The 12,830-nt window shown below is 38.6% G+C and overlaps 1 protein-coding gene across 18 annotated transcripts in view; it reads right to left on the bottom strand.

Moving 5' to 3' along the window:
• The window catches only part of ttll5 (tubulin tyrosine ligase-like family, member 5), a 90,667-nt gene extending 78,225 nt beyond the window's left edge, over positions 1-12,442 (bottom strand). For 11 of the 18 annotated variants that reach the window (XM_053633863.1, XM_053633862.1, XM_053633864.1 and 8 more), the window contains exons 1-7: positions 12,029-12,441; positions 9,676-9,812; positions 7,918-8,024; positions 7,594-7,676; positions 6,656-6,762; positions 3,564-3,694; positions 3,320-3,402 (exon numbers count right to left, since the gene is read on the bottom strand). In XM_053633863.1, coding sequence (XP_053489838.1) covers positions 3,320-3,402; positions 3,564-3,694; positions 6,656-6,762; positions 7,594-7,676; positions 7,918-8,024; positions 9,676-9,734 — 570 coding nt within the window. In that variant the 5' untranslated portion in view covers positions 9,735-9,812; positions 12,029-12,441. The other 7 variants (XM_053633866.1, XM_053633865.1, XM_053633872.1 and 4 more) reach the window with 7 other exon arrangements.
• Between the last annotated feature and the right edge of the window lie 388 nt (positions 12,443-12,830).

Below are 12,830 nucleotides of genomic sequence, written 5' to 3'. Positions count from 1 at the left end.
GATTAAACCACTGGAGTCTCACAGATTATTTTTACAATGCCTTTCTGAACTTCTTGGAGCTTGAAAGTTTTTCTTGCTGGACTGGAAATGGAGTCACAGAAATGTCCCAGGATTCATTAAAAATGTCTTTGTTTATGTTCAGAAGATGAACAAAAGTCTTATGGGTTTGGAATGACATGAGGGTGAATAACTGATCACAAAATTGTCATTTTTGGGTGAACTATCCCTTTAATAACACTTAATAATTGGCTGCATATCCCTTGCTTGCAATAACTGCATCAAGCCTGAGACTCATTGACCTCACCAAACTGTTGGATTCTTCTCTGTAATGCTTTTCCAGGCTTTTACCACAGCCTCTTTCAGTTGTTGTTTGTTTCAGTCTCCTCTTCAGGAGGTGAAATGCTGCTCAGTTGGGTTAAAGTCTGGTGATTGACTTGGTCAGTCTAAAACCTTCCACTTTTCCCCCTGATAAAGTCCTTTGTGAGTTTGGCAGTATGTTTTGGGCCATTGTCTTGCTGCATGATGAAGTTCCTCCCGATTAACTTGGATGCATTTCTTTGTAAATTATCAGACACAATGTTCCTGTAAACCTCTGAATTCATTCGGCTGCTACCATCATGACTTATATCATCAATAAAGATTAGTGATCCAGTTCCAGAAGCACCCATACAAGCCCAAGCCATGACATTACCTCCACCATGCTTCACATTTGAGCTTGTATGTTTTGGATCATGAGCAGATCCTTGCTTTCTCCACACTTTGCCCTTTCCATCACTTTGGTAGAGATAAATCTTGGTTCCAGAACCTTTTGTGGCTCATCTCTGTATTTCTATGTGAATTATTATCTGGCTTTCCAATTCTTAATGCTAATTAGTGGTTTGCATCTTATCATATGGCCTCTATATTTCTGCTCTCAAAGTCTTTTTCTAACGCTGGATTTTGATACCTTCAACCCTGCCCTGTAGAGGTTGTTGGAGGATGTCACTGATTGTTGTTTTTGGGTATTACTTCACAGCTCGCAGTGTTTCTGTTGCTCAGTACACCACTGGTTTCTTTCTTTTTAAGGACATTCCAAATTGTTGTATTGGCAATGCCTAATGTTTGTGCAGTGCGTCTGATTGAGTGTTCCTCTTTTCTCAGCTTCAAAATGGCTTGATTTTCCCCCCATAGACAGCTCTCTGATCTTCGTGTTGGCTCATCTTTTTTTTTAAACAAAAAATGCAGTCTTCACAGGTGAAATTGAAGACTAAAACTAAGAGTAGATGTTCAGAGCTATTTATTGTTTAAACAATCGATCTAACAGGACACACCTGGATAACAAGAAACAGCGGTCAGTAACGTTACAATATTTTCGCTTGCCTACAAATTGGGGGGTCTGATACAAAATGTGCCATGTTCTATTTCGTTTAACACATTTACATGTAAATACCAGGAAATAAAAGCTGAAATTCTAAAATCTTTTGATCTCAAACCCAAATGTCTTCAATCTTCAGCAAAAACAATTAATTGACCTTGCCGTTCCAATAGTTTCAGAGTGGACTGTATAAACTGCCTGTGATGGACTGCCATCCCAGCCAGGGTTTTTTCCCGTCTCATATCCCGTGTTCCTGGATCAACCGTGATCCAGACCAGAACAAACGGCTTACTGAAGACATTCAGAATAAATGAATGAAAGAATGAATATATGACATGGGTGAATAAATGAATTTCTGTCTGTTATAAAACGTATACACAATGACAGATCAGCCATTGTTGAATAATAGAATGTGAAAATATTTTTTTTATTCATTTCATCATATGATTTTGAGCTCCGTGGTCATGTCAAACAACTAAAGTGATCAGGCATAATTGCATAGATGAGAAAACACTGACTTGTCACATGCTATGCTAAAAATCACTTAATACAACTGCTTTAAAAAGGACAAAAAAAATTAACAAGCGAGCTAGCGACAAACTAGCAGGTCGGTCATACCACTTGTGGTTTGTGCGATAGTGATTTTGCCTAGTTGTAACTTTTCATTTTAAAACAAATGTCTTAATCATCTGGAACTGTTAGCCGAAAAACACAGGAAAACAATCATTTCCACCATTTCTGGTTTAAGGAGTGCAGGAGAGGCGTAACAATATCATCAGCTGTTCAGTCGGTAACTGTAGCAATCATAAAACCTGAATGGAGGATTTTTAAGTGATTCTGCAGTAATACACAGCCTATTTAATCACTTCCTAATGATCATCACCATTAACATGAACTCATAAATGAACTCAAAATAGTCTCCATTTACCATGACAGAAAGCAGAATTGCATAAGATGGGGGAAGGAGAAGGGCTTCCATGAGCTATTTGTTAATACTGGAGAGTTCATAACACCAGCACAGATCATTCCAGATTAACATGTCAGTTGGCTCACCTCTCATTTTATTGGGGAGAAAAAACCTGCTATTTTGCTGTATTTTTGAGTGATTCAAGCAAAGCATTCGGATTTGTTGCTTCACTGTGTCATGCCTCATTCTGTTTACATAGAATTGAGAAAGTCTCAAATGTTACTTGTCATGCTGTACCTGGCTGCTGAAATCCTGGCTCTCTGTGCACATGTACACTGAAAACAACTAGTTGCCTGTAGAGATCGACCGATGATTCGATATTTTCCCCCGATATTCAAGCATTTTTCCACAATTGAATAGCAGTTCTGTAATAACGGATCCGCCAATAAATGGCGCCATCTTGTGGGCATTTTGAGAATTGTGTGCAGGACCGCCATTGCAGAACTGTATCTGAGGAGGGACGAGTTAACAACAGTGTGCACAGGTGAAGTATACTTGCTTTGCTTTAATTAATAAAATTTATTTAACATAACAGCCATTAATGCACAAATTAGATGTTACATAAAGGCCTGATATGATGTTTAAGCAGTTCACCTGTTCATGCTGTTTACCTCATCACAGCTTTTATTAAAAAAAAAAAAAAAAAACCTAACAGTGCACTTTACTTTGTATTTTTTGCACTTTTTGTGCACTTTATTTTGTATTTTTATTGGTGTATAAATAAGAGGGCTTTTTTTGTACTGTATGCAAGGAGGAAGTGAAACTGACTAAATTGATATAAATAAAATGGTTTGTTCAGTTCTGTGGTGTTGTTATCACAATATCGGTTCTGCATAGCGGTTATTAGGCAAATAATCGTGATCAGTATGAATATCAATATCGGTCGATCTCTAGTTGCCTGTCACTTTCTTGTTTGCAAATGTGAACATAGAGTAAGACACCTGCAATTCTATCAACAACTTAAATACTACTAACTCCAACAGCATTCATGGACTTACACTGCTGACCAGGTAGATGCCTCTGCCTCTGGAAGATGCAACAGGTTTGATAATCCATGAACCCTTGTCCTTAGAGAAGGCATCTACAGTTCAAACAAGGAGACGGAGGAGGAGATTAAACCGCAGTGGAAGAACAGATGAGTACAGAGCTTTCATGCTCTATTTAGTTTACATTAAGCATTAGTACAAAGGTAAACAGCTTAGCATAGCTTAAAAAAAAGAAAAGAAAAAGAGTTACACGCACTGCAAAATTCCTGATATTCAGCAGGAAGAACGAAGGTCTGAGGTACAATGTGGAAGTTTTGAAATCCGTGAGCCTGCTGCATCCGCTGAATGTTTTTGTACAGCCGGTCTTTCCGTGTCAGCTCATTTGACCTGGAAATAAATAAGCATAAGAGCGTTTTAAACAAAATCATCTGAAGAACACATACTGGAGCAGAAGTTTAGTACTGAAAATAACATTACAAGTTATTACAAGGTACAACAGCTGACTGATGTGTTCACAGACATCTTTAACATCTCCCTGGCACAGGCTCTGCACGTGCCTCAATGACTACTGCCCTATTGCACTCACCCCAAACGTTATAAAGTGCTTTGAGTGGGTGGTCACGACCTATGTTCAGGCCTCCATTCCATCTACACTGGACCCTTATCAGCATGCTTACCACCAGAATCGCTCCAACACAAATTACACATCTTCTGCCATCCACCTAGGCTTATCCCACATGGCCAACAAAGACACTTATATTAGAAGGCTGTTCATCGACTTCAGCTTGGCATTGAACACCATCAAATCTCAGACACTGATCCATAAACTCCACTCACTAAATTAAACACTTCAATGTGCAACTGGATTCTGGACCTGCTGAGCGACAGGCCTTAGACAGTCAGCATCCAACACAGATCATCCCCCTGTTGATGACACCGCTGTTATAGGGCTCATCACCAACAAGGATAAGACCGCCTACAGAGAGGAGGTGAGGCAGCTGGAATCCTAATGTGAAGATTACAATCTCTCACTGAATGTCAGCAAGACAAAAGAGAGGACTGTGGACTACAGAAGGATGCGAACACCTCGATCCCTCCTTCACATCAGCAGTACTACAGTGGAATCGGTTCACAGCTTCAAGTTCCTAGGTATACACATCACCAACAACCTCTCCTGAATAATTCCTCCATAGTGCTGAACAACTTATTGACAGTTTCTGCTCACAGGCAGTCAGGCTGCTGAACAGATCAGCCTGACACACACTTACACTCCCAGCCTGAACTTCCATTTTCATCCAATGCACTGCCTACCGCACACAGCCACTTTACCCTTCACTTACTTTACATGCACAAACACTTTAACCTACGTTGAAAGCACACACACATTGTCTGCACTTCTGACAATTTAAAAGTCTCTAAGGACTATGTCTCGAAGTCCATATACTACTGTGTTGTCTACCATCTACATCTATGTCTTGTACTTGATTGTATAGTCTACTGTATAGTGTTGTGTACAGTCTACTCTATAGTGTTGTGTACAGTCTATTGTCTGACTGCTTGCACTGTTGTCTGCTGCTGTTTCATGTTAAATGAAGCTCCATGGTATGAAGAAATTATATTTCGTCCCTCAATAAAGATGTCTGTCATGAGAAGGAATGACAATAAAGTTGACTTTGTTTACTCTCCGTGTTGCTCCAGCTGCCATAAATCAGAAATAAATAAACTTATGCATAAAAATGCTTCAGAAACAAAAGGAAAAAATTCATCCTTAACAGATACGCATGGCAGAATAAATACATAACATACAGTCCTGTGAAAAAATAAGTACACCCCATGGAAATTGCTGACTTTTTTTTTTTTTACATATTTGGACAAAGCAAACAACATCTGTGATCATCTTCGAAACAGTGCCAAGCAATGAAGTTGATATACTTGAACAAAACCACAAGGAAAATTGGCTTTTTCAATAATTTATTCTACAGAAATATCAATAGATGTGATGTACTTCTGTGGAAAAAGTAAGTACACCCTTGGCCTCAGAAACTAGTATTGCCCCCTTTAGAAGAAATAACATCTTGTAAGCGTTTTGCATAATTGTCCACCAGGCTTGCTGGAATTTTTGACCACTCTTCCATGCACTATTTTTTCAGTTGAAAGATGTTTGAGGGTTTTTTTTTTTTGCATGTACTGCTGGTTTAAAATCCCCCCACATTTCAATGGGATTCAAATCCAGGCTTTGACTAGGCCATTCCATAACCCTCCATTTGTTATTTTTGATCCATTCCTTGGTGGATTTGCTAGTGTGCTTAGGATCATTAACCTGTTGAAAGATCCACTTTCGGTTCAGCTTCAGCTTTCGGACAGATGTCCTCACATTATCTTCAAGCACTCTTTGATATGACGCAGAAATCATAGTTGAATCAATGAATGTGAGCTGTCCAGTCCTTGAGGGAGTGACGCAACCCCAAACCATAACATTTCCACTACTGTGCTTCACAGTTGGTATGAGGTGCTTCTCCTGAAAAGCTTTCTTTGGTCTGCACCAAATATGTCTGCTGTTACTGTGGACAAACAACTATCTTTGCTTCGTCTGTCCAGAGCACATTATTCCAAAAGGCCTGGTCTTTGCCTATATGCTCACTGGCAAACTGTAGTCTTGTAAAGGCTTTTTCCTAGTACGCCTCCAATGCAGGTGAAATTTGTGCAATTGCTTTCTGATTACAAGTTTTACTAGCAGATCCTGTGATTCCATTTTTGGGGTCTTGGAGACTTCTTTTTTCAGCAGACGATCTGCTCTTGGGCTGAATTTGCTGAGACAGCCAGTCCTGGACAAATTGGCAGTCGTTTGAAATCTGCACCATTTTCTTTAATGTACTTCTTTACAAAAATAATTTGGAGATCTTTTTAAATCCCTTGCCAGACTCATAGGCATCCACAACCTTTTTTCTGAAGGTCTTACAGAACTCCTTAGATCTTGGCATGATGACAAAGGGAACACCAGACACTAGATATGAGAGGGGTATAAATAAGACAGGTTCCACCAGCACTCCCTAAGCAGGTTCTAATCACTGGTACCCAATCATGAACACCTAATTCTAGTTTTATGGATTTAAAGGTGTGAAAATGTAGGGATATACTTACTTTTTCCATGTGACTGATCTGTTTTTTGTTAATTTAAATTGTGAAAATTACTACAAAATGTCACTTTTATGTGTCATTTGACAGAGTGTATCACCTTTATTAATAGGCACTGTTTCAAAAAGGATCAAATATGTTAATAAATAAATAAATAAAAGTTAGCCAAAAAATAAAAATAACAGCCTTGCATACAGAAATAGAGCAGCACACCTGGGGAAATGGTTGACTTTCTGGAAATCCTGCAAACTGCGGAGCAGATAGGTCTTAAGGTGGGAGCCTGTCCACATGAGGTTGAAATCATTACTATTTGGATGGACCTAAACATAGATACATGTGTTACATGACGGGAAAACATGACGGTTCATCTCAACAATTAACACTTAGGTCAAAAGACAGATACTAAAATCAATCCTTAGCTTTACTTTCCCCAACGGAAACAGTGACCTTTCTATAACACAACTACTCCACTCTTTTGCCTCTCCTCTTACCCTGCCTTTCTCTCCCTCTCTCTTTGAGTCAGATTTGGCACAGCCCTGTGCACTGGCTATGAGAAACCCAGATGTTAGCAATAGAAGTTTATTAAACCTTGGCTGAAGTGCTGCTGTGGTAGACACAAGCCTTGCCTTTGATGATGATTTTAGGGAAAGTCCAGCAGTATTGAAGTGAAATAAAAAGGGCATTAATAGTAAGTGCTCAGATAGCGTGATAATGGTGCAAGCACTCCCTCGTGAATCAGGATTAGCAATTTTGGAGGCCAATCACTTAGGCCATTTCCAAGAGTGCATTCCTAAGCTTTGACATCGACTGTGTCAGTTAGAGAGTTAGAGGCAAACAGAGACTCCTTTACTGTATTTTGTTTCAATACATCATGAGAACTTTACATCATGGTGCCTGAAATACCCATCTAGAACCAGGATTGGTTGGGCTGCTTCAAAAATAGGACAGCAGATTTTATGTTTCATCGAGACCAAGATTAAATTTTTTTTTTTAAAGACAGCATGGAAATATGTATTCAAAAACCTTTTTTGGAATATTGAACATGGCCCAATTGTAAATGTTTACATTTAGCCATTAATATACTGAATATTGTGTAGGTTAGTGCAGATTCTAAGTATTGTAAGTGTGATGTCATGTGTATGCTGCTATACCTCATGGAATCCATGATTTATAAGCATGCCTCGCACAAGTCGACTCTCTGTACGTACAATCTTGAAGGCCAAGTTGTATCTTTCTACAAAGAAAACGAAGTCACATTATACACTTCCATGAATCCAAACTTCTCCAAAGCCTTCAACTCTTCAACAGTAATGAACTTCAACATAACTGAAATACTAGCATAAACTAAGGCTCAGTATGCAGTCACCAAAGGGGTCATTTGTCAAATCTCTCAAAAAAAATGTGCAAGTCAGTTCTGTTAGGTTTTGATTAGACATATGGCTTTACATCTATGCATGTTCTAACTGCTTTTGTACCTCCAATGGAACAAATAGTTTCATCTTTGGACACAACAGCTTCAGCATGGAAGAGCAGAACTGGGATCTTCCTGCTGATCCCACTCCAGGCTATACAGGGATGGCACCTAAGAAAACATAAAGGAGAAGAAGAAAGAAATATCTGTAATGTTGACTAGTGTGTTTTTCACGGGTCTGTCTTAGTGAGCATTTTGTAACTTATTGCAAGTCTTGTCTTTAGTGGTGTCTCTCTGTTCTCCCTACACCTATCTTGTAGCTATTTCTGGAAAGTTGAGGAAACATATTGTACAGTATGTGTCCACTTATAAATTCGGCAAACTTGTAAATTTGGCATCCTATTTATTTCAAATCAAGACAGCTCTACTTTGCTGTCTGGAAGGAAAGCTTCATGAAAGCTCTGTCATACAAATATGTGCATCCATCAAATAGTGATTAGCCAATCAGACAAGGGCTTTTACAAGTTACTTTTACAATACATTTGCTGTAATCAAATCCAGTGGAATGTCAAACAAACACCCACCAGTGGCCAGAGAGAAAGGTGATGCAGTATCATCTGCTGACAAAATTAGCAACTAAGAATGTACCGTAGTGTAGTAGTACCAGTATTGTTAGTACAATAAACAACTTTGGAACAGTATAGCTAATATGTCAGCCGGTTGGACCAGTAGCAGAGAAAAGTAGGTGTACTTTACTGGAAATGACAATGGTGATAAGATTGTAGCAGAAAAGTGAGACATGCAAACAGTGGCTCCATAACAACTTGTTAGGCTTTACGCCACCGCCATTATCTACATGTACAATGGCACAGTGCTATACAAGGTAATATAGCTGCTTCACAACTCTAGAGTGTGGGGTTCAATCCTGAGCTCAGTTTACTGTCTGTGTAAAAAAAATGGACTGGCGACTATAAATTTTCCCAACATGTGAATGAGTGCAAATTTGTGTGATGTCCTGCGATAAACTGGCAGCCCATCAAGCGTGTATTCCTGACTCACACCTAATGATCCTAGGATAGGCCACCATAACTACGAATGGATGGATGGATGGATGGATGGATACATGCAGGATGCATATCCAGTAGGAGGGTTTTAAACAATGCAAACTAACAGGCATTAAATATTCCATATTAACTCAGAAGACCTTAAGATTGATTGGTCACATATTAAAACAAATATAAAGCAATTTATTTTAATATGTGATGCAATATGTTAGATATTGTATTATTGCAATATGTATTAGAATTTACTAATACTTCAAATAAAAAGAGAATAGTGAGTAATATTGCTTTACTGACAGATTTCCCACATTTTCGCCTGAGAATGGAGCTCTAAACAGAGGACTGTTAACTGGGATAAATCATGACCGTAGTATAACCATCTGGCATTTAATCTGCACCCAGAGAGAACCTTATAATACTTACAATACTAAGATCACTAAAGGGTAAGCTCAGAGCTAATTAATCAAAATTGAGCAAATAGAACCCTCAACCAAGACCATTTTTACTTTGATGAAATCTTGAACTAAAAAATGAAACAGAAATGAAAACAGAAATCATCATCATCACAACATAGTAGTACCACTATTTAAGGCAACTCAATTGCCTATGGAGTTGCTAAATTATCCTTTACGTCACATATAAATCAGGAGACAAGCTAAGAGAACCTAAGTGTCACACTGCTGGTATTTTTTCCTGTTCATGTGAACAAAGGAAGCTTAAGGGTCCATTTTAAAGACAAGATGAGCTGCACAGTCACTTACTCTAGCTCGTCTTCTGACTGAGACTCAGAATCCTCTTTGTCCTGGTTCACAGCTGGCATTTCCACCACAGAGACAGAGAAGATCTGCAGTATGTCAGCTAAATGGGATTATGGCAGCATGCATCTCCAACCTGCAGACTTATCAAAAACAAATGCAACTTTAATTAGTGAATTGCCTTTTTCGTGTAATCAAGTTATTGTTTAATAATGTACAGATACATCTACTGATGTAAACGTTGTCTTGCTATGCAAATTAACATTTCTTTTTAAGGAAAATCTGGTTGTAATCACTGACATCTTTCAGTCACCTACAGTGCCCTCCACTAATATTGGCACCCTGGGTAAATATGAGAAAAGAAGGCTGTGAAAAATTGTCTTTATTGTTTAGTCTTTTGATTTGTTGTTCAAACAGTTCACAAAAATACTCTGCTCTCATGTATATAAAACAACTGCAAACACACCATAGGTTTATCTAAAAAATATATAAATATAGGTTTTTAAATATAGTTATAGTTTTAAATATTGTTAAATATAGGTGTGCAACCAATTACTGGCACCCATATGAATTCATATGAGAAAAATATACACAACAATGGGTAAACAATGGGTTAGACCAAGGAATATAGTGGTGATGTGCGGCAAAAAGTTGTTAAGCTTCACAAAATGGGAAGTGGCTATAAAAAAATAGCACAAGCATTGAAAATGCCCATTTCCACCATCAGGGTAATAATTAAGAAGTTCCAGTCAACTGGAAATGTTATGAATCAACCTGGATTTGGACGTGTGTCTATATCGTCTCAACACACTGTGAAGAGGATGGTTTGAGTGGCCAAAGATCTCCAAGGATCACAGCTGGAGAATTGCAGATGTTAGTTGTGTCTTGGGGTCAGAAAGTCTCCAAAACTACAATCCAAAGTCACCTACATCACCACAAGTTGTTTGGTTTCAAGGAAAAAGCCTCTACTCTCATCCACAAACAAACTCAAGCGTCTTTAGTTTGCCAGACACTACTGGAACTTCAAATGGGATTGGGTTCTACGGTCAGATTAAGCCAAAATAGAGCTTTTTGGCAATAAACACCAGAGGTGGTTTTGGCGCACACAGAGAGGTAGCCATATGGAAAAGTACCTCATGCCCACGGTTAAATATGGCGTTGGCTCTTTAATGTTTTGGGGCTGGTTTTCTGCCAAAGGACCTGGAAATTTTGTTATGATACATGACATCATGGACTCTATCAAATATCAACAGATATTAAATGAAAACCTGAATGCCTCTGACAGAAAGCTTAAAATTGGTCATGGTTGGATCTTCCAGCAGGACAATGATCCTAAACATACATCAAAATCAACACAAAATTTATTTACTGACCACAAAATCAAGGTCCTGCCATGGCCATCCCAGTCCCCTGACATGAAACCCATAGAAAACCTGTGAGGTGAACTGAAGAGGAGAGTCCACCAGCGTGGACCTCTAAATTTGAAGGATCTGGAGAGATTCTGTATGGAGGAACGGTCTCAGATCCCTTGCCATGTATTCTCCAACCTCATCAGGCTTTATAGGAGAAGACTCAGAGCTGTTATCTTAGCAAAGGGAGGTAGCACAAAGTATGGACTAAAATGATGCCAATAATTGTTGCACACTTATATTTAACAAAGATATTTTTAGATACACCTGTGTTGTGTTTGCAATTGTTTGATATCCATGAGAACAGTGTATTTTTGTGAACTTTTTTGAACAAAAGATCAAAAGGTTAAACAATAAAGACAATTTTTCACAGCCTTCTTTTGTCATATTTACCAAGGGTGCCAATATTAGTGGAGGGCACTGTATAACCTCCAACAACGAGATTTCTATAAATCATAAAGCATATACACTATACTGTATATATGTGCTCAATAAAGGTTATATCAGCAGACAGCAGTACGTCACATCATCTAAGTAGAGTTATATCTAGATATGTACCTGACTGTCACTGCAGCTCAATGTATACATGAGCTTGCAATGTACTCCATGACATTTCCGTTATATATGTTAGCTAACGATACCTTTCTTAAGTAAATAATACTAGCTAGCTAGCTATCTGGACAGTTAGCTATTTGTTTAGCTCTTAAGTCAAGAAAACCCAAATTAGGAAGCTGTTTTCCGTAATGCTAGTTATTTTAATAACACACTAGTTCGCTGAGCAAGCAGCCGAGCGTTAAAGCTGGATTTAACACCGGTGTTATTAAGCTTAACGAGCTAGCTAAAACACAGTAACCATTTGCCCCCGGAACTTAACAAGTTACGAACCAACTTCCAGTTAGGACGTAAAGTAAACGTATTCCCCGTGAGTAAATTAATCATTCTAGACATACCTTCTGGTGCGAAAACTACAAAGATTAAACGGAGCTAAAGTTCTCAGGAGCAGCAGCGCAGGTGTAGCGCTTCTCTCTCCCCTGAGCTGTAACTACAGCAACCAACCGGCAACCATCCCAGTGCGCATGCGCAGGTGTAGTGTAGGCAGGAAAGACAGGGGGTCAGCAAAAAAAAAAAAAAAAAAAGAAAGAAAGAAAGACAATTCAACTAAAAAAGATTAAAGAGCTAGGATAACAAAAGAATGATCATCTTTATCATCTAAGTTAATAAAGAACATGAAGAGTGGATATATATTGTTATGAGGTGCCATCAGCGGTTTATTAGGTAAACCTACTGTAATTGGATAATGGAATAAAGTTGGTTTGACGTTGGACGTTCGATATTCCCGGATATGCGGAAATTAAGGGACTGTCTCTAAAGTTGCATACGACATTGTTAAACACGTTTCTAACTTCAACAGCATTTGAAGGGAATGACTTACAGTCATATAACCAACTGTAAAGTGTTCATCTAGGTGTCAGGTATGGATCATTCTCTGCACAGCAGTGACACTGATTTGTTTATATCATGGAAGGTGTGGCACTGGTATGAGTGGATAAGGCATGGCAGCTTTGCTTGAATTGTAAACACTGCAGTTGAAAAGAGTCTGCCAACCAATTTAAAAAAAAAAAGTTGTATGATCTCTGACACTTAGAAGATGTGCCAACTCCAGCACTGAGTACAATAAACACGACACGTCAGTGACAATGCTGTACTGAGAATTAACCAGTACCCAAACAATATCTACTCACTGCAAGTCGT

The sequence above is a fragment of the Ictalurus furcatus genome, chromosome 9 (genome assembly GCF_023375685.1).
Source record: "Ictalurus furcatus strain D&B chromosome 9, Billie_1.0, whole genome shotgun sequence".
Classification (NCBI taxonomy): domain Eukaryota; kingdom Metazoa; phylum Chordata; class Actinopteri; order Siluriformes; family Ictaluridae; genus Ictalurus; species Ictalurus furcatus.
This window is presented reverse-complemented; position numbering and strand designations above follow the sequence as displayed.